General features: G+C 40.3%; 1 protein-coding gene across 26 annotated transcripts in view; it reads right to left on the reverse strand.

The window, feature by feature from the left end:
- Positions 1-27634, reverse strand: part of dlg1b (discs large MAGUK scaffold protein 1b) — a 266351-nt gene that overhangs the window by 77438 nt on the left and 161279 nt on the right. For 13 of the 26 annotated variants that reach the window (XM_024435208.2, XM_042328550.1, XM_024435214.1 and 10 more), the window contains 4 exons: positions 19777-19946; positions 15241-15377; positions 14108-14267; positions 3235-3361 (listed from right to left, as the gene is read on the reverse strand). In XM_024435208.2, coding sequence (XP_024290976.1) covers positions 3235-3361; positions 14108-14267; positions 15241-15377; positions 19777-19946 — 594 coding nt within the window. The remainder of the gene's footprint in view (positions 1-3234; positions 3362-14107; positions 14268-15240; positions 15378-19776; positions 19947-27634) is intronic. The other 13 variants (XM_042328545.1, XM_024435219.1, XM_042328546.1 and 10 more) reach the window with 1 other exon arrangement.

The raw sequence follows: 27634 nt of genomic DNA on the forward strand, positions 1-27634 counted from the left end.
ATGCCGTCATGGATTAAAATTCTGCAGCGCACGCAAGGTCCCCCTGCTCAAGCCAGCGCATGTCCAGGCTTGTCTGAAGTTTGCCAATGACCATCTGGATGATTCAGAGGAGGAATGGGAGAAGGTCATGTGGTCTGATGAGACAAAAATAGAGCTTTTTGGTTTAAAATCCACAAACCGTGTTTGGAGGAAGAAGAAGGATGAGTACAACCCCAAGAACACCATCCCAACAGTGAAGCATGGTGGTGGAAACATCATTCTTTGGGGATGCTTTTCTGCAAAGTGGATAGGACGACTGCACCGTATTGAGAGGAGGATGGATGGGGCCATGTATCGCGAGATCTTGGCCAACAACCTCCTTCCCACAGCAAGAGCATTGAAGATGGGTCGTGGCTGGGTCTTCCAGCATGACAGCGACCCAAAACACACAGCCAGGGAAACTAAGGAGTGGCTCCGTAAGAAGCATCTCAAGGTCCTGGAGTGGCCTAGCTAGTCTCCAGACCTGAACCCAATAGAAAATCTTTGGAGAGAGCTGAAAGTCCATATTGCCCAGCGACAGCCCCGAAACCTGAAGAATCTGGATAAGGTCTGTATGGAGGAGTGGGCCAAAATCCCTGCTGCAGTGTGTGCAAACCTGGTCAAGAACTACAGGAAACATGTGATCTCTGTAATTGCAAACAAAGGTTTCTGTACCAAATATTAAGTTCTGCTTTTCTGATGTATCAAATACTTATGTCATGCAATAAAATGCTAATTAATAACTTAAAAATCATACAATGTGATTTTCTGGAATTTGTTTTAGATTTTGTCTCTCACAGTTGAAGTGTCCCTATGATAAAAATGACAGACCTCTACATGCTTTGTAAGTAGGAAAACCTGTCATAGCCTCGTCAAAAAAACAGCCATTTTTCCAGCCAAAGATAGGAGTCACAAAAAGCAGAAATAGATCAAATTAATCACTAACCTTTGATAATCTTCATCAGATGACACTCAATACATGTATGTTTTGTACGACAATGTGCATATTTATATCCAAAAATCTCAGTTTACATTGGCGCCTTATGTGCAGTAATGTTTTGATTCCAAAACATCCAGTGATTTTGCAGAAATACAACAGTTATTCACAGAATTAAAGATAGACTTCTCCTTAATGCAACCGCTGTGTGAGATTTCCAAAAAACTACGGAAAAAGCATAATCTGAGAACGGCGCTCAGAGCCCAATCCAGCCAGAGAAATATCCGCCATTTTGGAGTCAACAGAAGTTAGAAATAACACCATAAATATTAACTTACCTTTGATGATCTTCATAAGAAGGCACTCCCAGGAATCCCAGTTCGACAATAAATGACTCATTTGTTCTATAAAGTCCATCATTTATGTCCAAATAGCCACTTGTTGTTAGCGTGTTCAGCCCACTAATTCATCTTCATGAAGCGCGGGCACTTCGTCCAGACAATCTCGAAAAGTTCCGTTACAGGTCGTAGAAACAAGTCAAACGATATATGGAATCAATCATTAGGATGTTTAACATGAAACATCAATAATGTTCCAACCGGAGAAATCCTTTCTCTGAAGAAAAGCACTGGAACGAGAGGTAACTCTGTCGGGAGCGCACGTCACGAGCCCGAGACACTTCAATGACGTGACTCTCAGCCAATTAGATTTAGAGGATTGGAGGATTCTAAATGAATATCTAAGGGGCATTTTTGATTGGGCATATCTGATCTGTGAGAATATATATGGGGCTTTTATATAACTCTAAATTAATTAATACGAATAATAATTGCTTTGTTTAAAAAATAACAATATTTTGGAGATTATTTCGTTTTCAAATAACCTAAAGTGAGGGAGAAAAATGCCTTACTAATTTGTAAATAAAGTCAGTTTTATTTATTTATTTCCGTTTTTAGAAGGAGAGAAACCAAAATCCCACCGTTGCCTCATGTAGACACATCACGGCCGGCACGGGTATCGAACCAGTATCTGTAACAAAGCAATTTGCACTCCGATGCAGTGTCTTAGACCGCTGTGCCACTCGGGTGCTGTTTCAACATGACCGGTCGGGAGTTGGCTAGAGTACTATAGTAAGGGCATAATAATACTAACATTTCCACCCCCGAATTGTAGTCTAAGTGCACAATTATCAGTTTCTATTTGGTTTGTGTCACCCATTCATTGTCAGTTATAGACAGTAGCAGCCTTGGGACCCAAAAGCATAATCAGTGCTCTAACTCCTCCTTGCGCTGGTCTGGAGCAATTAAGTAGTGACGCAGGGTAAAGTACTAAACCACAAATTACCTCTAAGTCCCACAGAATAATTGCAAAACTTTTAGTTGAGCAACCACTGTATACACCATATCATCGCGTTACTCCAAGTTTACTTCGATATGATGGATATATCAATATTTTGCGCATCAAGGCGTTTCCACCGCTATTTCGAGCATTATTAATTTACAGACACAAAAAGATCCCACCACGTTGAACGAACAAATCGTCTGCATTTATAAAATTGTACCGAACCTTCCTGTTTCTATCACAGCTGTCGCGATTATTTTTTATATGACTTCACTCGCATAAAAACTGGATGGAAACTTGGTTAGCGAGAAAGAGAGCTAGCGAGAGAGGAATGGTGAGCTAGTGAAAGCGATAGATGGAGAAAGCTAGGGAGAGTGTGGGGAGATAGGGAGGAGACAGAACTCTCGCCGGGGGAATGTGGCACGCGACTGCAGCTTTTGGCCGGCTGGCCTCGTAAACATTTTCAATAAATCCTTGTCCTGTCAGACTGGCTTCGGACTGAGCTTTGGTCTATCCAAGGAGATGGTACCAGGAGGGAAAGAAAGGGTAGCAAACGCTCAGGGACTCCCTGTCACCCATTCCCCCACAGGGAAAACTAAAGATGTATGACTGACTAGAAAACCAATGTTGAATTACCTAATTGGTCATGACTAGGGTTAGGGGTTTGTTTATGGTTAGAGTTTAGCCGCACACTTCCTCCAAGCCTTTCCCTCCAACCTTCCTCCTTATTGCCTCCATCTATCCCCCTCTGCAAACCTCCCTCCCTCCATCAATCCACCTTCCATACCCCATTGATCATCCATCCTTTAATCATCCTAACATTCCACCCCCTTCCAGCCCTCTCTATCCCTTCATCATACACTACTGAGCGACAGCAAAAAACTTGAATGCACATGCGCACACACACGCAGAATGGGGAGGCACCGAATTAGCCTTACCTGGTGACTTCTTCTCCCAGCATGCTCTTGGGGGTTGGCGAGTAGTGTCCTGACGGGGCCTCAGGGGGAAGGGGCTGGCCCAGGTAGCTGGGAGGGCTGATATGGTTCTCCATGTGTTGGGAGTAGGCTGATAGAGAGAAAAAACCCCCAGCTCAGACAAGGTAGCTAACAAGAAACTTAACCTAAACTCCACCAACACCAACCAAATACAGCGAGGTAATTACCTAGTGCACTGCCGGAAGAGAAAAGCCGACCGACAGGGTATTTGTCCACCTCTGAACAAGGCCCTGTATGCTGATAGCGTTTTCTAAGATATTATGTCTGTGAAACAGTATATCAACACATACAATCCCACTCTGTGCCGAATGCAGTGGGTGAATGAGGCTCCTGTCTCGGCATCTCTCGCTCACCTCTGTCTCTCTGTGCATTGAGGCTACTGTTACCGATGTGATTGCGTGAGGCAAGACCTTGAGGGGGTAATTCGGTAATGCAACCCAGATCCGACATCTGGTAAGGGGACAGTGTGTGCAAGTGCCTGAAAACAACCAACTGTAACACTTTAAAATGCAAGTAAGTAAGTAAAAATACTTTAAAAGTAGGTTTTGGGTTATCTGTACCTCACTATTTTTATTTTTGGCAAGTTGTAATTCACTTACATTCCTAAAGAAAATAATCTATATTTAACTCCATTTATTATCCCTGACACATAAAAGTATTCGTTACATTTTGACAAGAAAATTGTCCAATTCACACACTTCTCAAGAGAACGTCCCTGCTCATCCCTACTGCCTCTGATCTGGCGGACTCACTAAACACAAATGCTTTGTTTGTAAATTATGCCTGAGTGTTGGTGTGGCCCTGGTTATCATCAATAAAAATTCAAATTAAATAATTGGGCAGTCTGGTTTAATATAAGGAATTTGAAATAATTTATACATTTACTTTCGGTTCTGAAGTAGATTTTAGCAATTCCATTTACTTTTGATACTTAAGTATATTTAAAACCAAATACTTTTAGACTTTTACTCGAGCAGAATTTACTGGGTGACTCACTTTTACTTGAGTCATTTTCTATTAAGGTATCTTTCCTTTTACTCAAGTATGACTAATGAGTACTTTTTCCACCACTGGTAAAATGGCCTGTTTCCGAGTGTGTACTTGCAAGTCAGAATATATTTAATGATCAGAAGTAGAAGCTCAGTACAGAGAATTCAGAATTAAAAACAAAGCTTGAACAGTCGGCTCCGGAAGGTCAAGGATCTGTACACATGACTCTAACACCTTGTCTATTTTCCTCATATCACACCCCAGATCAGCTCAACAGGCCCATAACCTAGTTCATACATTAAAAAAAATATATATATATTTATAAAGTTAATGGAATCTATATTCATACAATCAATTAAAGTTGATATATTAAATTGAACACACTTAAAACAATAAATGAAAAAACGATAATTTCAACAAAATAGATCAAATGTTATCAAAGACCATAAAACAAAGGCATCATGGATTAAAGGACAAGCTAAAAAGGCTGGTTGCCAAATGGAATTAACACCTCAAGTAGTTCCACAGTACAATACAAGGTTCCATATCAAAAACTGATCAAATGTATAAAAAAAAAAAACACACACTTTATACCACTACAATTTAAAAAATAAACATTAGCTTTTTGCTCTCAAATTCTCATTGCTAGGACACTTGACTTTTCATAGTTTCATCTCCAAGCATCCTAATGCCTAAAAAGCAGCTATGCTTGAAACAGGTACTACCATAGTCAATGTCTCTGTAGTACTGGCAAACTGCACTTTATACTGACAATATGCACAGAGCTTCAATTCTCTGAACTGGAATGAGCTGTGCTCCAAAATGGCGCTGACAGACATGGCAGCTCTGCTTCTAGCTCCTAAGCAACTTTGCAGTATTTCGTTTTTTTGTGTGTTATTTCTTAAATTATTAGCCCAGAATGTTTTTTTTGTGTTATTACATACAGCCGGAAAAAACTGCTGGATATCAGAGCGGTGGTAACTCACCAGCATTACGACCAGAAATAAGACTTTCCCGAATTGGATCCTTTGTTCATACCTGCCCCCCCCCCCGGGCAATTGAACTTATCACAGAGGCTGCGCCAAGACCCCACCAGCGGGGAATAGGTATTCAGAGTGGACTTCTAGTCCGACTCAGGAGGCGAACACCATCCACCGCTTCAGAGTATATTACTCGCCAAGGTTCAGTCCCTGGACAATAAAGTAGACGAGCTCAGAGCGAGGATCTCCTTCCAGAGACATAAGGCATTGTAACATACTCTGTTTCACAGAATTATGGCTCTCTCCGGATATACTGTCCCTGTCCATATAGCCAGCTGGGTTCTCAATACATTGCGCAGACAGGAATAAAGAACTCTCCAGTAAGAAGAAAGGCAGAGGTGCATGTTTCATGATTAACTACTCATGGTGTGATTGTGATAACGTACAGGAACTCAAGTAGTTTTGTTCACACGACCTAGAATGCCTCAAATGCCAACAGTGTTACCTCCCAAGATAATTATCTTCAATTATAGTCACAGCCGTGTATATTCCAACTCAAGCTGATACCACAACGGCCCTTAAGGAACTACACTGGACATTTTGTAGCTGAGGATTTCAACAAAGCAAATTTGAGGAAAACATTACCGAAGTTCTATCAACACATTGCCTGTAGTACAGTGGTTCGTCCTTTAAAAGCTGCAGAATTATATGGCACGTTATTTAAGTGCAAACCACTGGTACCGTTAATGCTAGTTAGTGCTATTTTGACCACCAGAGGACATTTTTGAGAAGCATTTGATAGCCTTCAATAGTGGCTGTAATAGAGAATTTAGATTTTTTTTTTAGTAAGAACAGCTGAAGTCGGAAGTTTACATACACCTTGACCCTTTAAACTTAATCATAGTAAAAATTCCGTCTTAGGTCAGTTAGGATCACCACTTTATTTTAAGAATGTGAAATGAAATGTCAGAATAATATGAGAGAATGATTTATTTCCGCTTTTATTTCTTTCATCACATTCCCAGTGTGTTAGAAGTTTACATACTCTCAATTAGTATTTGGTAGCATTGCCTTTAAATTGTTTAACTTGGGTCAAACGTTTCGGGTAGCCTTCCACAAGCGTCCCACAAAAGTTGGGTGAATTTTGGCCCATTCCTCCTGACAGAGCTGGTGTAACTGAGTCAGGTTTGTAGGCCTCCTTGCTCGCACACGTCTTTTCAGTTCTGCCCACACATTTTCTATGGGATTGATGTCAGGGCTTTGTGATGGCCACTCCAATACCTTGACTTTGTTGTCCTTAAGCCATTTTTCCACAACTTTGGAAGTATGCTTGGGGTCATTGTCCATTTGGAAGACCCATTTGCGACCAAGCTTAAACTTCCTGACTGACGTCTTGAGATGTTGCTTCAATATATACACATAATTTTCCTACCTCACGATGCCATTTATTTTGCGAAGTGCACCAGTACCTACTGCAGCAAAGCACCCCCACAACATGATGCTGCCACCCCCGTGCTTCACGGTTGGGATGGTGTTCTTCGGCTATAAACGGACACGGTGACTGAAATCATCAGGAAGTGGAAAGGGGATATGGTTCCCACTGTGACTATTAAAACCTACCCAAAACCAAAAATCGTTGCAGCATTCACGCAAAACTGAAAGGGTAAACCACCGTATTTAACCACGGCAAAGTGTAGTTATTCACTCAGTAAGGCAATCCAACAGATAAAATTTCAGTACAGAGAAAGTGTAGTCGCAAATCAATGGCAATTCAACGTATGTGGCAGGGTCTACAGACAATCACGGTTTACAAACGGAAAACAAGCCATGTCGTGGACACCGATGTCTTGCTCCCAGACTGACCCTGCCCTTTGCAACTGGGTCCTGGAAGGTGACTGGGTCCTGAAGGTAGGTTACAACACTTCCACTACGCTGATACTCAGCACCCTACTGTACTCCCTGATCACCCATGACTGTGTGGCCAGGAATGCCAAAAAACATCAAGGATATCAACCATCCGAGCCACGGCCTGTTCACCCCGTTATCATTCAGAAGGCGAGGTCAGTACAGGTGCATCAAAGCTGGGACCGAGAGACTGAAAAACAGCTTCTATCTCATGGCCATCAGACTGTTAAATATCCATCACTATCCGGCTACCAACTGGTTTCTCAACCTTGCACCTTAGAGGCCGCAGCCCTATGTACATAGAGATGGAATCACTGGTCACTTTATTAAATGGAACACTAGTCACTTTACTAATGTTTACACACTGCTTTACACATTTCATATGTATATACTGTATTTTTTTTACTGTATTTTATTCAATGCCACTGACAATGCTCGCCCTAATATTTATATATTTCTAAATCCATTCTTTTACTTTTAGATTGGTGTGTATTTGTGTTGAATTGTTAAGATACTACTGCACTGCACAATTGCACTACTTGCAATAACATTGCTAAATAAGTGTACGTGACCAATACATTTGATTGTATTTAATGTGAAGACCCACTACAGCTCATCTCTGTCTTCACCTACTATGACAAACAGCTGTTTAGGGGCAGGCAAAATATTTGTAAAACTTTTTTTTATTACATCAGAAATGTAACACTAATATATTCTCTAAAATTTGTCCACACCTGGATTGTGCAACATTTGCCTATTATTATTTTCAAAAATCTTCAAGCTCTGTCAAATTGGTTGTTGATCATTGGCAGAAAACCATTTTCAGGTGTTGCCATAGATTTTCAAGTAGATTTAAAGTCAAAACTGTAACTCGCCCACTCAGGAACATTCACTGTGTTTTTGGTAAGCAACGTGTGTAGATTTGGCCTTGTGCTTTAGGTTATTGTTCTGCTGAAAGGTGAATTCATCTCCCAGTGTCTGGTGGAATGCAGATAACCAGGTTTTCCTGTGCTTAGCTCTATTTCGTTTCTCTTTTATCCTGAAAAACTCCACCGTCCTTAACGATTACAAGCACACCCATAACATGATGCAGCCACCACTATGCTTGTAAATATGGAAAGTGGTACTCAGTAATGTGTTGAATTGGATTTGCCCCAAACATAACACTTTTTATTCAGGACAAATAGTTAGTGCCTTTTTGTAAACAGGATGCATGTTTTGGAATATTTGGATTCTGTACAGGCTTCCTTTTCACTCTGTCAATTAAGTTAGTATTGTGGAGTAACTACAATGTTGTTGATCGATACTCAGTTTTCTCCTTTCACAGCCATTAAAATCGAACTGGTCTAAAGGTACCATTGGCCTTATGGTGAAATCCCTGAGTGGTTTCCTTCCTCTCCAGCAACTAAGTTAGGAAGGACGCCTGTATCTGTAGTGAATGGGTGTATTGATACACCATCCAAAGTAACTTCACCAATGATTAAAGGGATATTCAAATGTCTGCTTTTTTTTACCCATTTATCAACTGGTGCCCTTCTTTGCGAGGCATTGGAAAACCTCCCTGTTTTTTGGCATTGAATGTGTGCTTGAAATTCACTGCTCTACTGAGGGACATTACAGATAATTGTATGTGTGGGGTACAGAGATGGGGTAGTAATTCAAAAATCATGTTAAACACCATTATTGCATACAGGGTTAGTCCATGCAACTCCTTGTGACTTGTCAAAACAAAACAAAGGGGCTTACTTATTGACTCAAGACATTTCAGCTTTATTTTGTATTCATTTCTAATGATTTATTCCACTTCGGGGTATTATGGGGTAATGTGTGTAGATCAGTGACAAAATCTAAATATAATCAATTTTAAATTCAGGTTGTAACACAAATGTGGAAAAGGTCAAGGGGTGTGAATACTTTCTGAAGGCACTGTATGTCATCTCTCTCATGACCGCCTGCTAGCAAGTTTGTCATGTCATCTAAGTCAGGAGGCCAGACCATGCTCTTAACCTCTTGCACAGCTAAAACCTCTTATTAACTGAACTGAGATGCTAACATTGTTGCTCTTCTGTCTACCTTTGAAACCATTTGAGACCTGTTTCAGGAAACTAGGCGTATGTCGCGGGTCACTACTTCACAGGAGAGCAGTTTGAACATTAACATTTTATTTTTATCAAAATGTGTTTGGCAGAAATGCCTTCTCGAACATGTGAACTTTAACATGCCTAAATAACAAACTTGTATGCCATCTGTAAATACAAATACAAGTGTTAAATTACCAGCCTAGATGGTTTAGTCACAGAAAAACAGCAACCATCGCATTAGCCTTGATTGGCTGAGATAACGAGTGGGCTGGACATGCCAAGAGATGAGTTTGGATTGGTCTGTCATAGAGCACGCTTCTGTCTATTTGAGGTGGTCAGTATGTCTTGGTAATCGTGTCTAAAGCAGCTTTTAAAAAAAAGTGTCATGTCGTAAAACTGCATAACTGTTGCTCTCCACTTTCTGGAGGACCGAGTTTTGAAATCAGTGGAATTCGAGTATGATAGATAAGGAGATGGAGAAAACACCTGTCTCCGCATTACATCTTCAAACTAAAGGCAACCATGGCATCACACAGGAGACATGTCCATCCATGAATGACGTTAACGGGTAGGATACATTTCTAATTTTGACAGAAAGTGGTTTCATTTCAAGTTAAAGTGTACTGTTAGCTAGCTAGCTAACGTTACGTGTATGATGCTATTATTCATATCTCAGAGCCATTTGCTTGGTTAGCTACAGCCTAATGTTAGCTAGCTATGATTGAACCCTTTTCTCAGTACTTTGTTGAAGCACCTTTGGCAGCGATTACAGCGTTGAGTCTTCTTGGGTATGACACTAGAAGATGGGCATACCTGTATTTGGGTAGTTTCTCCCATTCTTCTTTGCAGATATTCTCAAGCTCTGTCAGGTTGGATTGGGAGCTTTGCGGCAAAGCTATTTCCAGGTCTCTCCAGAGGCGTTCGATTGGGTTAAAGTCTGGGCTCTCTGTACTTTACTCAGTTCATCTTTCCCTTGATCCTGTCTCCCAGTACCTGCCGCTGAAAAACAGTCCCACAGCATGCTGCTGCCACCACCATTCTTCACCGTAGGGATGGTGCCAGGTTTCCCCCAGACATGATGCCTGGCATTCAAGCCAAAGAGTTCAATCTTGGTTGCATCAGACCAAATAATCTGGTGAGGAGTGGCTTCCATCTGGCCACTCTACCATAAAGGCCTGATTGGTGGACTGCTGCAGAGATTGTTGTCCTTCTGGACATTTCTCCCATCTCCACAGAGCAACTCTGGAGCTCTGTCAGAGTGACCATCAGGTTCTTGGTCACCTCCCTGACCAAGGCCCTTGTCCCCCGATTTCCCCATTTGGCCGGGCAGCCAGCTCTAGGAAGAGTGTTGGTGGTTCCAAACTTCTTCCATTTAAGAATGATGGAGGCCACTGTGTTCTTCAATGCTGCAGAAAAGTTTTAGTACTCTTCCCCAGATCTGTGCCCAAACACAATCCTGTTTCAGAGCTCTACGGTCAATTCCTTCAACCTCAAGGCTTGGTTTTTGCGCTGACATGCACTCTGAACAGGTCTGGTTTGGTTTTTACAAATCATGTCCAATCAATTGAATTTAACCCCAGGTGGACTCCAATCAAGTTGAAGAAACATCAAGAATGATCAATGGAAACAGGAGGCACCTGAGCTCAATTTTGAGTTTCATAGCAAGGGTTTGAATACTTATGTAAATAAGGTATGTTTATTTTATTTTTAATAAATTAGCAAAAATGTGTGTGTAGATTGATAAGGAATAAAATATTTTTATACATTTTAGAATAAGGCTGAAACGTAACAAAATGTGGAAAAAGAGAAGGGGTCTGAATACTTTCAGAATGCACTGTATATTGTGTTATTTTATGGCTGGTTATGAAACCTACAGAAGTGTCAAAACCCACATTTATTCAAATGAGGTTGCTCCATGTCAAGAAGTTTACTTTTCGTTTGAAAGTTTGTTTCTTAAATCCTTTGTTGTTGAAATGAATAATTTAGTCATTTTTTTGTTGTTACCTGTAGAAAATACACTTTTAGAAAATCCGCAACAGAATGACTTAAAAATCAGCGACAGAATGACCGCAATTGAATTGGCTAAAATGGGAAATGATAGTTTGTTAAATAAAACATAAAACAAACATTCTGTTGACACGTAGGCTATGGTGTAATGGAATGTTTTCCCTTGTGTGGTAGGTTTTGACAAATGTGTCATAAACAGCCATAACAACAACAATATGTCACAACAGGTCTAAATATATGGGTCATGACAGTGTTATGACCATATTAAAACAGTTTATGACAAGTTATGCAAGCTGTTATGACATACTCTGACATGGTTATGACCGTGTCATAACATGTTATGATGCTGGGTGTCACAAAGTGTTACCCAATAGAAGAGAGGGCTTCGACGAGCAGGTGTCCACATACTTTTGGTCATGTAGTGTACATCAAAACAGAATGAAGACATGAACAAGTGTAATACTGACTTTGTGATAGGTTTCATTATTAACACCAAAAAATATTGTAGTTAAGTGCTGTGCTAATTCTGCCAAATCCCTTGAGGGTTTAAAGAGCAAAGGCCTGAATTGACAATTATGCATTAATAAAAATCTATCTAGTGCCAAAATTACTTAGATATGAAGTCATATTTTTAATTGAAATACTGGGTAAAACAAAGACCCACTAACAGTAGACATAATCAACGTTTTGTTCTTGCCCTTCATATCAAATATTCAGTAGGCCTCAATACACAGACAGCGATTGAACACTGCAAGGCATATACTGTCGTTCTTTCTCAAAGACAACAGGAAATAAACCCTCGCTTCGATGACCACTTAATTTGTGTGTCCCCCTCCCACCCACCTCTTCTCTGATCCAATCAGCACAATCGGTGCTTATGATAACAAGGAACAAGAGGATGAGGGAATGCGGTAGCACACCATAGGGCCCATCTGCACAATTATTTCCCCTTTTTCCTAAAGCCTCCCATGATTGAGCTACTGTGCGACACTAAACATAATTATTTCTCACTCATTAACTCTGGCTCAGATCTTACACCACGCGTCCTGGCAGGACATCATTATACATATCTCTCCCCTCCTGTCCTCTGCATTAGTGTATTGCCGTCTGGATTAGTGTGGGGGGTGGAGACGGAGAAAGCAGCGGTGACCACGTGATGCTAGCGTCCATGATTTCATTTAGCTGTTCGCCCTTCACGCCTCTAAGCCTGTGCTTCATGACAGCAATAGCGTCCCAAATGGCACCATATTCCGTATATAGTGCACTTCTAATGACCAGGGCCCCATGGGACTTAGTCAATAGTACTGCACAATATAGGGAATAGGGTGCTTTTTGGGACGCATGCAACATTACAGAATCCTTGTCAGTGGGAATCTATGATAGTATTGGATGGATCAGTTAGGCTCTAGTTAGAAGGCTTTTTAGAGAGCTGAGCACCAAGATGGATGCAGTCACTGATTCCAAATCAACTTGGTGATGGAGCTGACGGCCTTATCATAGGCGTCTTTGGCTAATCTTTTGAGGCAACACTGCTTTTGCTACAGAAGATGATTAACCATGCTGTGCTTTTGATCACTTTGAGACGGCTTACATTATACACAGCTAGATGTCTACTGAAGCAATACTAGCTAAGTGAAAGGTGCAAGTGCAAGGTCACTTTTCTTCACTACATTGCCACATGGTTTTGGTCTACCTTTAGACGACAGACTCTGATCCAACCACCAATGTTACATCTTCTGTCTCAAGTAGTTCAAACTGCCCTTGTGTCACAACACTGAATCCAGCGGTAATCTGACATTGGATTCACCTTCTGTCCTTGGATCACAATCAAACATTCAGAAGCAGACCGAAGTAGTCCTCTACCACTTATTTGCACTGAAGGGATTGTAGGGTGTCACCTCGAGTTTGACTTTGAAACAAGCCATTCAAAGAATACTTAAGGATGTATGGGTTAACAAAGACAGGGCTCAATTCAATTCCAATTCAATTGATTTCAGGAAATTAATTAAATTATGAATTCCAGTTCCAGAACTAAAGATTTTTTATTTATTTTTCCATCAATTTCTAAATTGGAATATCAATGAAACTCCCGGGTTGATAGAATTGACATGGAATTGTCATAGTCAATACTCAGAAAATCACTTTGCTAGGCCCTGGCCTGATGGCTGCAGGGGGCATGTGGGGGTGTGCGTTGTCCTGTGAGGGGGTGGTTTGTTCAGATGTGTCCAATCGATATGAGTTTGAGCCCTCTCTTCTAGTGGGTTGTTAGTGCCCCCGCTGGCTCTGCCGCTAGCCAGCAGTTCCAATCAATATGGTGCCTGGTGCTGTAGCCACCGCTTCCCATTGGGTGTCAGCCATCTGACACACTTTCTCCTACTGACCCTGTACTGGGAAAATGACAGGGTGCTGCTATTCTCTTTTCCACATTTCATCATTGTCGCAAATTGTTTTTTGATCGTTTGGGGACTCCTTATCCCCCCACAATATGTGATTAGCTGTTAATGTCACTACAGGGATTGTTGTTCAAACTTTTCTGACACAGGCTATTGGCTATTTCCATTTTTTGTTGACATGAAGTCATAGATTCACTTAAATATGAGGGAATTGGAATAACCCTCAGATTACAATACCAATTCCTACTCACAAGGTTAAGTTGTTTTAGAATACCATTCTGTAGGTAGCAGGATAGTGTATATATTGAGGCAGAGGTTTCACCTGAGGAGTGAGGTGGACGACCTTCATAATAATTTATCAAATGTGGAAACTCACAAAGGGGATGTACTCACTAAGTGGAAACTCGCAGTAGAAAGTCAAAGTAGAAATTCACAAAGGGGAAAGACAGTGGAAACTCACAAAGTGGAAACTCACAGTTGGTGATGTCAGGCGGGGCGAAACTGTCATTCATGAAGACACTGTTGGGTTTTGCTACTTTCAAGTAGACCACGTCGGGGGTGTTTTTCAAGGCAGTCACAGCGTGTTCGTGGCTCACCTCCTCAAGGCAAGCACTGTTCACCTGCACAGAGACAGATATACACACACGTTGTATGGACCACTCGGACAAGTTTACACTTATTGATGTGAGATCAAACGTGAATGTACACATTTGTAAAACACAGTTAAAGCGGCAATCAGCAGTTGAAACGAAGCGAACTCCCCACCCGTTTTGGTAAAAAGCTGAGGGATAGAGCTGGAGAAATGTAACCACTCAAATTCATAGACAACGGAATGGATGCAAGAACTGAGCATTCATGATATAAACATTATAGTTTTAACCATGTTTTAAGGGGTATAAAGTGCTTGTTTCCATTTACTTATCAACATTGGAGTTAACCCCCTAGAGTCGGTGTCTGCACCCCTGCGGGAATCTAGTAAGCAAAATAAATAAATAAAATTGTTTTTGTTGCATTAGATGCGTCTCAATCCAAACGCATTCGCACTTCCACATCTGCGATAAAAGGTGAGAGCTAGAGCGGTGTTTGTCATACCATGAGACATCTCAAAAAACTCTTCTCAAAAAATTGTCTGTAGGGTCCGAATGGAGCAGGGCTTAGACTCTTATGGGTTGAATAAGCTTATATTTCGGGTTCTGATGGCAGTTGAACTAAAGTTCATGAGGCATTTCTAAGTTATATTCTTCAAGAATAAAGGGGAACATTGAATTAATCCAGAAGTAAAAAAAAAAACATGGCATGTGCAGATTTCCACTTTAAAGGTGCACCTTCATATGATATGCAAAACATATCATATAAACATTATATTACAGGGAGCTGCACACTCAAATATGGAAACACCACAGTACCAGTAACATAAAAAACACAAATGTGTCAAAAAACACTCACCACCAATCCTGTCTCATGGAAATGGTGAAGCCTTAATGCAAGGGCTCTGAGGTACTTAATTAGTTACTCGTTGATGTATCTGTAATAATGACCATGCAACTAAATGAGTGGAATGAAGGACGATGGAAATGGAAATAGTGATCTTACAGCCAGAAGTTTGTCTCCTATCTGTAGCCTCCCGTCTTTGTGCGCAGCTCCTCCTTCGATGATTTTGGTGACGTAGATGCTGTTGTCCCCTGGGATGTGCTGGTTCCCCACTCCCCCTGCTATACTGAAACCAAGACCTGGACGAGACGAGAATTTTCATAACGTTAACCAATCTGTGAAAATAAATATGTATGCTGAAAAAAAAGCCACACTCACTGTATTAGCATAACAATAATAAAATTCCCATCACCAGCAAACAATATAATCACAGGGAAAAAGTGTTTTTCTGATATGTTTCCTAGGAATCCGAGGCATTGTTCTCTTGCCTGTATAATCATATGGCAATGAGGGATTTTAACTAAAGCTACTTTGCTAAAAAGAGGAAAGAAACAAAGCAAATCCACACTGCCAGTACTTATGCACATTCCTTTGACCAGGTTAACCTCAATAAAAGCATGAGATACACATGACAGCTGGTGTTAAACTAAAGTAATGAATAAGAAGGTGAGGCGCAACAGTCGCCATTAAATATATATTTAACTTGATAAAGAATAAAACGTGGTGTGACATTTAAACAGACATTCACCAGACACTAAACTACAGTAAAAAAGGATGTTGGGCTGACAATCATAAGCTACAGTGTTATCAAAGTAACATGTTTACAGTTATAAATCAGACCTGTCCTGAAACTGTGCGCACATGAATAAGTATTAAAACTTTGCTTGAAAAACACCCATCATTCATCTTTTATGCTGACAAAAAGTATTGGAATTAGGCCATGGCAGTTTGTAAAGGAAACAGCAATGGCGAACTTGATCAAGCGTCTCTGGAAGTGTTGCCAAATTTGATAACTTAAACTTCGACATTTGCTGTGTCTGACATTTTCCGAAAAAAAAAAAAAAAACTATTGCAAAATGTTGGACCTGTAAAAAGAGAATTTGAATTCTATAATGTTTTGCGTTTACTTTTTCCAGAAACAAAATATGCTGCACTGTTAGAGCAAAATACATGAAATAGTGTATCTATTTACTACTGTAAAGTAGGCTACATCACAAGTATGAAACCATCACAGTTAGAAAAGGAAAATAATTTATTTTGCAATGATCACGGAAATTAAATTGATAATAGATAGTTAGAAATAGCTACTGTGCAATGCAAAAAAAAAATGCTTTTTTGTCTTTTCAGTATATGTTTTACCTATAGTTTGCAGGAAGCTAAGCATATTCCCGCGTCAATTTTAGTTTTTATAAATGCAAACTTAATATAATAAGTATTATAATAATTATATTAAAAAGTTTACATTTATAAAAACTAAACTTGACGTGGGTGGGATCTTATTATTTGGTGGGAGCTTAAATTTGTTGTATTTCACACATGTACAAGTTTGTATTATACACGTGTGAATTGGAAATGTCTTCCATATCGATTTTTCACCTAGTCATGAAACTTTTGTGTGAAAACTGGAGCATGCATGTGTTGTGGTATACTGTATACTTTATCCTCAATCATAGCTAGTTAGCTAATGTTATACTACATCCAAGGTCAACCTGATGACATCACAATGACGACAAAACGCTTTCCAACAAATTATTTGACTCCTTTAGAAATGTAACTGTAACGGCTTTATACACACTAATGATAAACACAGGTAATAATTTCTGAAGGGGGGCTTTTCCGTTTGCGAGAGTGGAGACATCGAATCTGAATTTCCAACAATGAGAGATTTTTGTTCGAGTTAACTGAGATTAGTGACTGTATTTTTCATATACAGTGCATTCAGAAATTATTCAGACCCCTTCCCTATATTTCCACAATGTTACCTTACAGCCTTAATCTAAAATGGATTGAATAAAATGTTCCTGAATCTACACACAATACCCCAGAATTACAAAGCGAAAACAGGTTTAGACATTTTTGCAAATAAAAAACATACCTTATTTACATAAGTATTCAGACCCTTTGCTATGAGACTGGAAATTGAGCTTAGGTGCATCCTGTTTCCATTGATCATCTTTGAGATTATTCTACAACTTGGAGTCCACCTGTGGTAAATTCAATTGGTTGGACATGATTTGTAAAGGCACACACCTGTCCTACAGTTGACAGTGAATGTCAGAGCAAAAACCAATCCATGAGGTCAAAGGAATTGTCCGTAGAGCTCCGAGACAGGATTGTGTCGAGGCACGACTAAAACATTTCTGCATCATTGACGGTCCCCAGAAACACAGTTGCCTCCATCATTCTTAAAGGAAAGAAGTTTGGAACCACCAAGACTCTTTCTAGAGCTGGCCGCCGGGCCAAACTGAGCAATCGGGAGAAGGCCCTTGGTTAGAGAGGTGACCAAGAACCAGATTTAAGTGAAAACTAACTAGGCCACTCAGGAACATTCAAAGTAATCTTGCTAAGCATCTACAGAGTATATTTGGCCTTGTGTTTTAGGTTATTGTCTAGCTGAAAGGTGAATTTCTTTTTTTTAATGTTTTTTTTGTTAAGGATGCCAATTTCGTTTAAACCTCTAAAGTTGATTGACACTCCCTAGTGTCACACGGTGATAACATTTTGAATATTGAATAGCTCCCCATGTGTTTATTCTCGCGATGTTTCCTGTAACAGCTGCAGCTCAATCCCCTTTTTACAACGACATAGTTCTTGTGAAAGCAGTCTTTTTCTACATGAGAGGATCCGGACAAGAAAATGTCACGAAATTGTCTGTAAAACCTGAACCATTTGAGCTACAAACGAATAAGTCCCCACCAACAAAAGGTGACTCTCATGAGCACCAGTGTCGGTTGTTCTGCTCTACAACATCCACAAGCTTTACAGCAGAACTGTCTCAGATGTCGTCATTTCGAAGAGGGTTTCTCCCAAAACCAACTGTCCAGACTGAACCGTTGGAGCGACAAACTAATATGTCACCAATAAAAAGGGTAGGCTCTCACAAATATGAAATTGGTGGTTGTTTTGCTCTACACAGCACACACGCTTCAGGGGAGTCGTCTGAAGGTAACCTAGTACCGGGCTGTAGAAATGGAACAACGTGCATAGGGGGTAAAAAAACAAAGGTGTCACAAATAACAGTACCAAAACATGGGTCTAAAAACTTTTTTCCCCCCCCAGAGTTCTCCCAGATATAGGACAGACACTTCAAAGCTTTATTTCTTATGATTTATTTTTGACCATCTGTGCAATGTGCAAATGTGTTGGGCTATGGGCTACAGCAGTATAGGCCAAATTCAATGTTAAATCTTTTTTCTTTTTTTATACCTACAGGGGTCCTAAAATTCAAAATCAAATGGCTAAATTATAAATTTTATGACCATCTTAAAAAAAATCTATTTGTTAGCTTAGTAGATATTGTGATCTAAGGGCTTAAACCTTTAACGTCCACACCCCTATGGAGTACACTACCTTTGGGCCTTGAAATGTATGGATCACAATACCTTTTGGCCCTGAAATGTATGGATCACACTACCTTTTGGCCCTGAAATGTATGGATCGCACACACTACCTTTTGCCCTGAAATGTATGGAGTACACTACATTTGAGCCCTATAGAGAAGTAAGGGAGACCGGGGACAATTGTAACACTGGTCAATTGTAATCCATCAATTATTTAAATTGAGGAAGCCTTACTTTTTTTTGCCACCTCAGTTTTGATTATTGACCTGTAGAACATTATGCATGTATCTAAACATATGATTTTTTATCAGTACGATGAGGTATAGTTGATGACAATTATTGTTCTCACAAGATGTATGTTCTCACAAGACTAATTTGGAAAGAGTTCTATGCTTGGGGTTAGGTGTAACGCAATGCTGTACGTCACCCCTTACTTAAAATTATATATGTAATTACATAGACACATTCACACATTTACATCAACTTTGGTAGTGCAACCAAGATAATACTTCAGAAAAATGTACACTTTTTGTAATGCTAATGCAAAATATAATATTTTGGATCCTCAGTTCTGGGCAATATTACACGCTTAACAGATAAAAAGAAAATGTCAACTTAGTTTATTTTTATCCAAATATCAGTTAAAAAAAAATCATAATTGTTCAATTACACCAAATTTTTACCACTGAAGACAGTGTTACAACTGTCCCAGATACAACTTACCATGGTCGTTGGTGCCACCGGGAAATACGAGGCCTGGCTAGCAAGCCAAACAGCTTGTTAGCTAGCTTGTCAGTTGACTGTTAGCTAGCCAAAAAAATTGTTTTGATCTTATCTGAGGCTTAAAAGTGTAATTATACTTTGATTTAGAGATTAAAACAAATCGTTTTCTAATGCTAATTAGCAAATGCAAACGACTGACAATGTCACAAATGTACATTTTTGTGTGACATTTTGAAATCACTACAGTGTTAAAGTAAATCAGATTTTAAGAAACAACTCCAAAATAGTCTCCCCTACACTACCTTTGGGCCCTCTAAAAAAGCTTAATGTAGCATTAACGCTGTAGTGGGGATAAGTGTGTTGAATTAAATGTAACACTATTAGTTGATTTAACACTTGTGATGTTGCTGTGTACCTTTGGGTCCTTTCACTAGCTTGATCTCCATCACCTTCTCGGAGACAGGCTTCCTCCGGCGGACGTAGAGGTGCACCAGCGACCCGGCCTCCTTCAGAGCTTCCACTGCCCGACTGTGGGTCACGTCCCGCACGTCTGCCTCATTCACCCGCAGGATGACGTCGTTGACCCTTCACCGGGGTGAAGAGGAATGACAGTTAAAGCCAGGGTGGGGTCCCATAATCCAATCATAATTTCAGCCAACTCATTACTCAAAGGACAAGTTCAGTATTTTACAACTTAAAGTCAATTGGTTCCTCAGTTTGTAGTGACTGTTCGAAGAAAAACGAACCATGGATTACAGTTTCTATTGGCCCATAGACTACTTTCAGGGTGGGGAACCATCCTGTTACAAAAAACTGAACTTCACTTTTAAAGTCTGCAGGTGTAATCCATTATGATGCAGGTATAATGCTTTGTAACACTTGTCATGAGCATGTACGACCTACTCATATCTTCCAGTCACAAGACTTGAAGGTAAATTGCCAGTTTGCGTCAAATTACCAACAAAAGATTCAAATGACAACAAAAACAAAAAATGGAGTAATACACTTACTTTAGGTAAGAGTGGACAGTAAGTGTAAGAACATTGTACTATGTTCATGTATAAAAAGGCCCAGTTGCCCTTTATTTTGGCTACCATGTCTAGAAGAGATCTCAGTGACTTTGAAAGAGTAGTCTCAAAGGAGCATAGGGGGTTTAAAAATGGTGTCTGTCACCAGATCTCAACCCAAATAAACAATTATGGAAGATTATGAAGCGGCACTTGAGACTGAATGATGGAATTTATTGTGGAAGAATTGTGCCGCATCCCTCCAATAGAGTTCCAGACACTTGCAGAATCTATGCCAAGAAACATTGAAGCTGTTCTGGCAGCTGGTAAGGGCCCAATGCCATTAACACACTTTATGTTGGGGTTTCCTTTATTTTGGCAGTTACGTGTATGTATGTATATAAAATGACTTGAAAATGACCAAGAACATCAGGAAATATCTCAGATCTCTTTACCTTTCCAAATTGACTAGATAAAATGGAACTGACCCTGTACCCCTTTGAGCTTTCTCAAACTTGCGCAACCAAAACCTACATCGGGTGCCATATTTGACCCTCCTCCGTCGATGGAGAATGTCACACTGGCTCACGTCCGCTATTGTGACTCTGGCTTATCTTGACACTTGTCAACGGCTGTATTAAGTTCTTCTGCCGGGGACTAGTGTAATATTGATGAGGTGATGAAAGCACCCAAGCACTCTGACCCTGGTGGGCGTGTCTGTGGGGTCCACAGGGAAGCTTGTGTCTGTCAGTGACTGTCGGGATATTGAATTATGTTACATGCCAGGGTGTTACTGTTCAGGGTCGTGTTCATTCGGGCACAATATGAACCCAGGTCTGCAATTTGCGACAGTCACCCTCTCAATGCTCCTCTTTCTATGCTGTGCTAGTAGGCTGCGTGAGTAATATCCTGGGTCCTATCCACACAAACATATTACTCTAAGACCCCAGACAATCTGGGATCATTTAGCGATGCCAAACTGACGGATGTGCACATGTAGGCTACACGTTTAAGCAGTGGATCTGCAAGTGCGTAGCCTATAGATCCAAAAGCTGAGACACCGACTCATGCAAGGGTTTGTCTTTATTTTTACTATATTCTACATTGTACAAAGCAGTCATGTAGTAACCAAAAATGTGTTAACCTTTCTAGGGTAGGTGGGACAACAGCGTCCCACCTGGCCAACATCCAGTGAAATTACAGAGCGAGAAATTCAAAAACACTAAATTCAAATATTTAACATTCTTGAAAATATATGCGTTATACATCAAAATAAAGCTTAACTTCTTGTTAATCCAGCCGCCGTGTCAGATTTCAAAAAGGCTTTAAGGCGAAAGCAAACCATGCGATTATCTGAGGACAGCGCCCCGCTTCCAAACACATGAAAATCATATTTCAACCAGGCAGGTGCGACACAAGTCAGAAATAGCAATATAAAAAAATGCCTTACCTTTGATGATCTTCTTCTGTTGGCACTCCAAAAGGTCCAAGTTACATCACAAATGGTCCTTTTGTTCGATAATTGTCCTTTATATCCATAAAAACTCAGTTTAGCTGGAGCGCTTCAGTCAATAATCCACCCATTTTCCCTCCTTCAAAATGCTAACAAAATGAACCCCAAAAATTACTAATAAACTTTTCCAAACAAGTCAAACATTTAGAATCAACCCTTAGGTCTCCTCATATGCAATATGGGAGGTAAAAGTGGTAAACTGAAATGATTTTGGGGGGGATGGTTTGTCCTCAGGTTTTGCCTGCCATATCAGTTCTGTTATACTCAGACATTATTTTAACAGTTTTAGAAACGTTAGTGTTTTCTATGCACATCTACCAATTATATGCATATCCTAGCTTCTGGGCCTGAATAACAGGCAGTTAGTTTACTTTGTGCACACTTTTCATCCGAATGTCAAAATACTGCCCCCTACCCCAAAGAGGTTAAACAAATCAAAACATATTTTGATTCAAAGTAGCCACCCTTAGCCTTGATGAGAGCTTGGCACACTTGGTATTCTCTCAATCAGCTTCATGAGGTAGTCACCTGGAATGCATTTCAATTAACAGGTGTGCCATGTGAAAAGTTAATTTGTGGAATGTTTCCTTCTTAATGCCAATCAGTTGTGTTGTGACAAGGTAGGAGTGATATACTGAAGGTAGCACTATTTGGTAAAAGACCGTGTCCATATTATGGCAAGAACAGCTCAAATAAGCAAAGAGAAACGGCAGTCCATCATTACTTTAAAACATGAAGGTCAGTCAATCCAGATAATGTCAAGAACTTTGAAAGTTTCAAGTGGAGTGGCAAAAACCATCAAGCGCGATGATGAAACTGGCTCTCATGAGGACCGCCACAGGAAAGGAAGACCCAGAGTTACCTCTGCTGCAGAGGATAACGTTCATTAGAGTTAACTGCACCTCAGATTCCAGCCCAAATAAATGCTTCACCGAGTTCAAGTAACAGACACATCTCAACATCAACTGTTCAGAAAAGACTTGCATGAATCAGGGAGAATTGGGAGAATTGGGAGAATTGCTGCAAAGAAACCACTACTAAAGGACACCAATATGAAGAAGAGACTTGGTTGGGCCAAGAAACACAGGCAATGGACATTAGACCGGTGGAAAACTGTAGCGATACACCATCCCATCTGGTTTGTGCTTAGTGGGACTGTCATTTATTTTTCAACAGGACAATGACCCAACACACCTCCAGGCTGTGTAAGGGCTATTTGACCAAGAAAGAGAGTGATGGAGTGCTGCATCAGATGACGTGGCCTCCACAATCACCCGACCCCAATTGAGATGATTTGGGATGAGTTGGACCGCAGAGTGAAGGAAAAGTAGCCAACAAGTGTTCAGCATATGTGGAACCTCCTTCAAGACTGTTGGAGAAGCATTCCAAGTGAAGCTGGTTGAGAGAATTTCAAGTGTATAAAGCTGTCATCAAGGCAAAGGGTGGCTACTTTGAAGAATCAAAATATATTTCTATTTGTTTCACACTTTTTTGGTTACTACATTATTCCATATGTGTTATTTCATAGTTTTGATGTCTTCACTATTATTCGACAATGTAGGAAATAACAAAAATAAAGAAAAACCCTTGAATGAGTAGCTGTGTCCAAACATTTGACTGATACTGTATACCTAAAAACTTATGTAAGCCAGTTCAGCCAATTCAGAGAGTATATAACAAACAATTACACAATGTGTCAGTGTCTGTATGTGTGTACAGTCGTGGCCAAACGTTTTGAGAATGACAAAAATATTAATTTTTACAAAGTCTGCTGCTTCAGGGTCTTTAGATATTTTTGACAGATGTTACTATGGAATACTAAAGTATATTTACAAGCATTTTATAAGTGTCAAAGGCTTTTATTGACAAATACATGAAGTTGATGCAAAGAGTCAATATTTGCAGTGTTGACCCTTCTTTTTCAAGACCTCTGCAATCCGCCCTGGCATGCTGTCAATGAATTTCTAGGCCACACTAATGGCAGCCCATTCTTGCATAATCAATGCTTGGAGTTTTTGTTTGCTTCTTGAGGATTGACCACAAGTTCTCAATGGGATTAAGGTCTGGGGAGTTTCCTGGCCATGGACCCAAAATGTCAATGTTTTGTTCCTTGAGCCACTTAGTTAGCACTTTTTCCTTATGGCAAGGTGCTCCATGCTGGAAAAGGCATTGTTCGTCACCAAACTGTTCCTGGATGGTAGGGAGAAGTTGCTCTCGGAGGATGTGTTGGTACCATTCTTTATTCATGGCTGTGTTCTTAGGCAAAATTGTAAAAAATTGTTATTCAAACTCAATCAGCATGGCAGGGTGATCTCCAGCCTTGTCCTCGTTAACGAGAGAATCACTGACTTTGTCAGCTGGTCCTTTTGTGGCAGGGCTGAAATGCAGTGGAAATGTTTTTGGGGGGGATTCAGTTCATTTGCATGGCAAAAAGGGACTTTGCAATTAATTGCAATGCATCTGATAACTCTTCATAACATTCTGGAGTATATGCAAATTGCCATCATACAAACTGAGGCAACAGACTGGGAAAATTAATATTTGTGTCATTCTCTAAACTTTTGGCCACAACTGTACCTGTGTGTATTCATTAGGGATGTGACAAATGTAAAAAATTATAATAATAAACATTTTAAAAAGTAGTCATTTATCAGTTTTAAGTTAAAACGAGAAAAAAAAGTTTTTTTTGTGTTGGAAACAATGAAAGCTTACCTTAGTGGTCAAATGATTGCGTTCACCAAAAATAAAAATGACAACAGAAAAAATTAAGAGGTTTACAGAACGTATCCTGAGCATAGACAAGCAATATGCTCTTCAAACAACACCCAGTGAAATACTAGCTCACCAACTATGTCAATCTGCCACATTGCATACAATTGCACAAATAAATGACAATGATGGTATGCCCACCTCTGACAACAATGAAATAGACAATGTCAAAAACGTATATTCTAATTTATATCCATCAGAATACATTGGAAACACTCCACTAATTGAAGAACACCACCCACCGCTTCCGAGTATATTTACTCGCCAATGTCCAGTCTCTAGATAACAAGGTAGACAAAATTAAGGCAAGGGTTGCCTTCCAGAGAGACATCTGGGATTGTAACATTCTGTTTCACGGAAACATGGCTCACTCAGGATATGTTGTCGGAGTCGGTAGAGCCACCGGATTTCTTTATGCGTCACGCCGACAGAAATAAACATCTCTCTGGGAAGGAGGAGGGCGGGGGTGTATGCTTCATGATTAACGACTCATGGTGTAGCCGTAACAACATACAGGAACTCAAGTCCTTTTGTTCACCTGACCAAGAATTCCTTACAATCAAATTCTCACAAGAGAATTATCTTGGGTTATCACATCCGTGTATATCCCGCCTCAAGCCAATACCCCGACGGCCCTCAATGAACTTCACTGGACTCTATGCAAACTGGAAACCATATATCCCATGGCACCATTTATTAAAGCTGGGATTTTAACAAAGCAAATTTGAGAACAAGGCTACCTAAATTCTATCAGCATATTGATTGTAGCACTCATGTGGGCAATACACTGGATCACGGCTACTCTAACTTCCGCGAAACATACAAGGCCCTCCCCCACCCTCTTTTCTGCAAATCCGACCATGACTCTATTTTGCTCCTACCGTCCTATAGGCAGAAAATCAAACAGGATGCACCCGTGACTGGACCTATCCAACTACTGCATTTAACAATGGAAAAATGACTGGGAATATGGCCAATCTTAAACAGTGTAGTTATTCCCTCTGCAAAGCAATCAAACAAGCGAAATGTCGGCATAGGGACAAAGTGGAGTTGCAATTCAACGGCTCAGACAAATGTGGTAGGGTCTAGAGGCAATTACGGACTACAAAAAGAAAATTCACCACGTCACGGACAAGGACGTCTGGCTTCCAGACTAAACATCTTCTTTGCTTGCTTAACGGATAATACAGTGCCACCGACATGGCCCGCTACCAAGGACTGCAGTCTCCCCCCTCTCCTTCTCCGTGGCTGACGTGAGTAAGACATTTACACGCGTTAACCCTCGCAAGGCCCAGACGGCATCACTAGCCATGTCCTCAGAGCATGCACAGACCAGCTGGTGTGTTTATGGACATATTCAATCTCTCCCTATCCCAGCCTGCTGTCCCCACATGCTTCAAGATGGCCACCAATGTTCCTGTACCAATGAAGGCAAAGATAACTAAACTAAATGACTATTTCCCTGTAGCACTCATTTCTGTCATCATGAAGTGCTTTGAGATACTAGTCAAGGATCATATCACCTCCACCTTACCTGTCACCCAAGACACACTTCAAGTTGCATACTGCCCCAATAGGTCCACAGACGATGCAATCGCCATCACACTGGCCTATCCCATCTGGACAAGACGAATACCTATGTAAGAATGCTGTTCATTGACTACAGCTCACCATAGTACCCTCCAAGTTCATCATTAAGCTTGAGGACCTGGGTCTCAACTAGAGGTCGACCGATTAATCGGAATGGCCGATTAATTAGGGCCGATTTCAAGTTTTCATAACTATCGTAAATATATATATATTTTTTACACCTTTATTTAACTAGGCAAGTCAGTTAAGAACACATTCTTATCTTCAATGACAGCCTAGGAACAGTGGGTTAACTGCCTTGTTCAGGGGCAGAACGACAGATTTTCACCTTGTCAGCTCGGGGGATCCAATCTTGCAAACCTAACTAGTACAACGCAATAACGACCTGCCTCTTTCTCGTTGCACTCCACAAGGAGGCTGCCTGTTATGCGAATGCAGTAAGCCAAGGTAAGTTGCTAGCTAGCATTAAACTTATAAAAAACAATCAATCATAATCACAAGTTAAATACACATGGTTGATGATATTACTAGATATTATCTAGCGTGTCCTGCTATTGCATATAATCTAACTGAGCATACAAGTATCTGACTGAGCGGTGGTAGGCAGAAGCAGGCGTATAAACATTCATTCAAACAGCACTTTTGTACGTTTTGCCAGCAGCTCTTCATTGTGCGTCAAGCATTGCGCTGTTTATGACTTCAAGCCTATCAACTCCCGAGATGAGGCTCGTGGGGCGGCAGGGTGGTTAGAGCGTTGGACTAGTAACCGAAAGGTTGCAAGTTCGAATCCCCGAGCTGACAAGGTACAAATCTGTCGTTCTGCCCCTGAACAGGCAGTTAAACCACTGTTCCTAGGCCGTCATTGAAAATAAGAATTTGTTATATATATATATATAAATTTCAACAGCAAAGTCCAATTTTATTTTAGATTCCTCGCACGGGGCGTCATAATATGTTGTGCCTTTGGCATCATTAAAGTGAACTATTATTTATCAAATCAATTCTCTGTAATTATTATTACGTAATTAAACTAATAATGTAAATGTAATTAACTAGGAAGTCGGAGCACCAAGGAAAATCTTCAGATTACAAAGTTATAATTTTCCTAATATAACTCTTCAGATATTTTAATATCTGTCTTATTCGATTTAACTAACAAGTGAAATTGCCAGATTTACTTTTCAAGTAATTGATTGGGTTTTCTACAATGAGACCATTTAAACTTTTTCCAGATTAACCTAAATGAAGAGACACTCTCAGGTTAATTTAAAGTTTAATTCCCAGATAGCCTATACAGGCTTGATTTATCATTAAAATAGATCAAACAGTAAAATTTGCTTTTGCAAAGCACATTCAGTAAACCCCAGTACTGACGGACGTCCTGCCTCCAGCGG

Source organism: Oncorhynchus tshawytscha, linkage group LG10 (assembly GCF_018296145.1).
Source record: "Oncorhynchus tshawytscha isolate Ot180627B linkage group LG10, Otsh_v2.0, whole genome shotgun sequence".
Classification (NCBI taxonomy): Eukaryota; Metazoa; Chordata; class Actinopteri; order Salmoniformes; family Salmonidae; genus Oncorhynchus; species Oncorhynchus tshawytscha.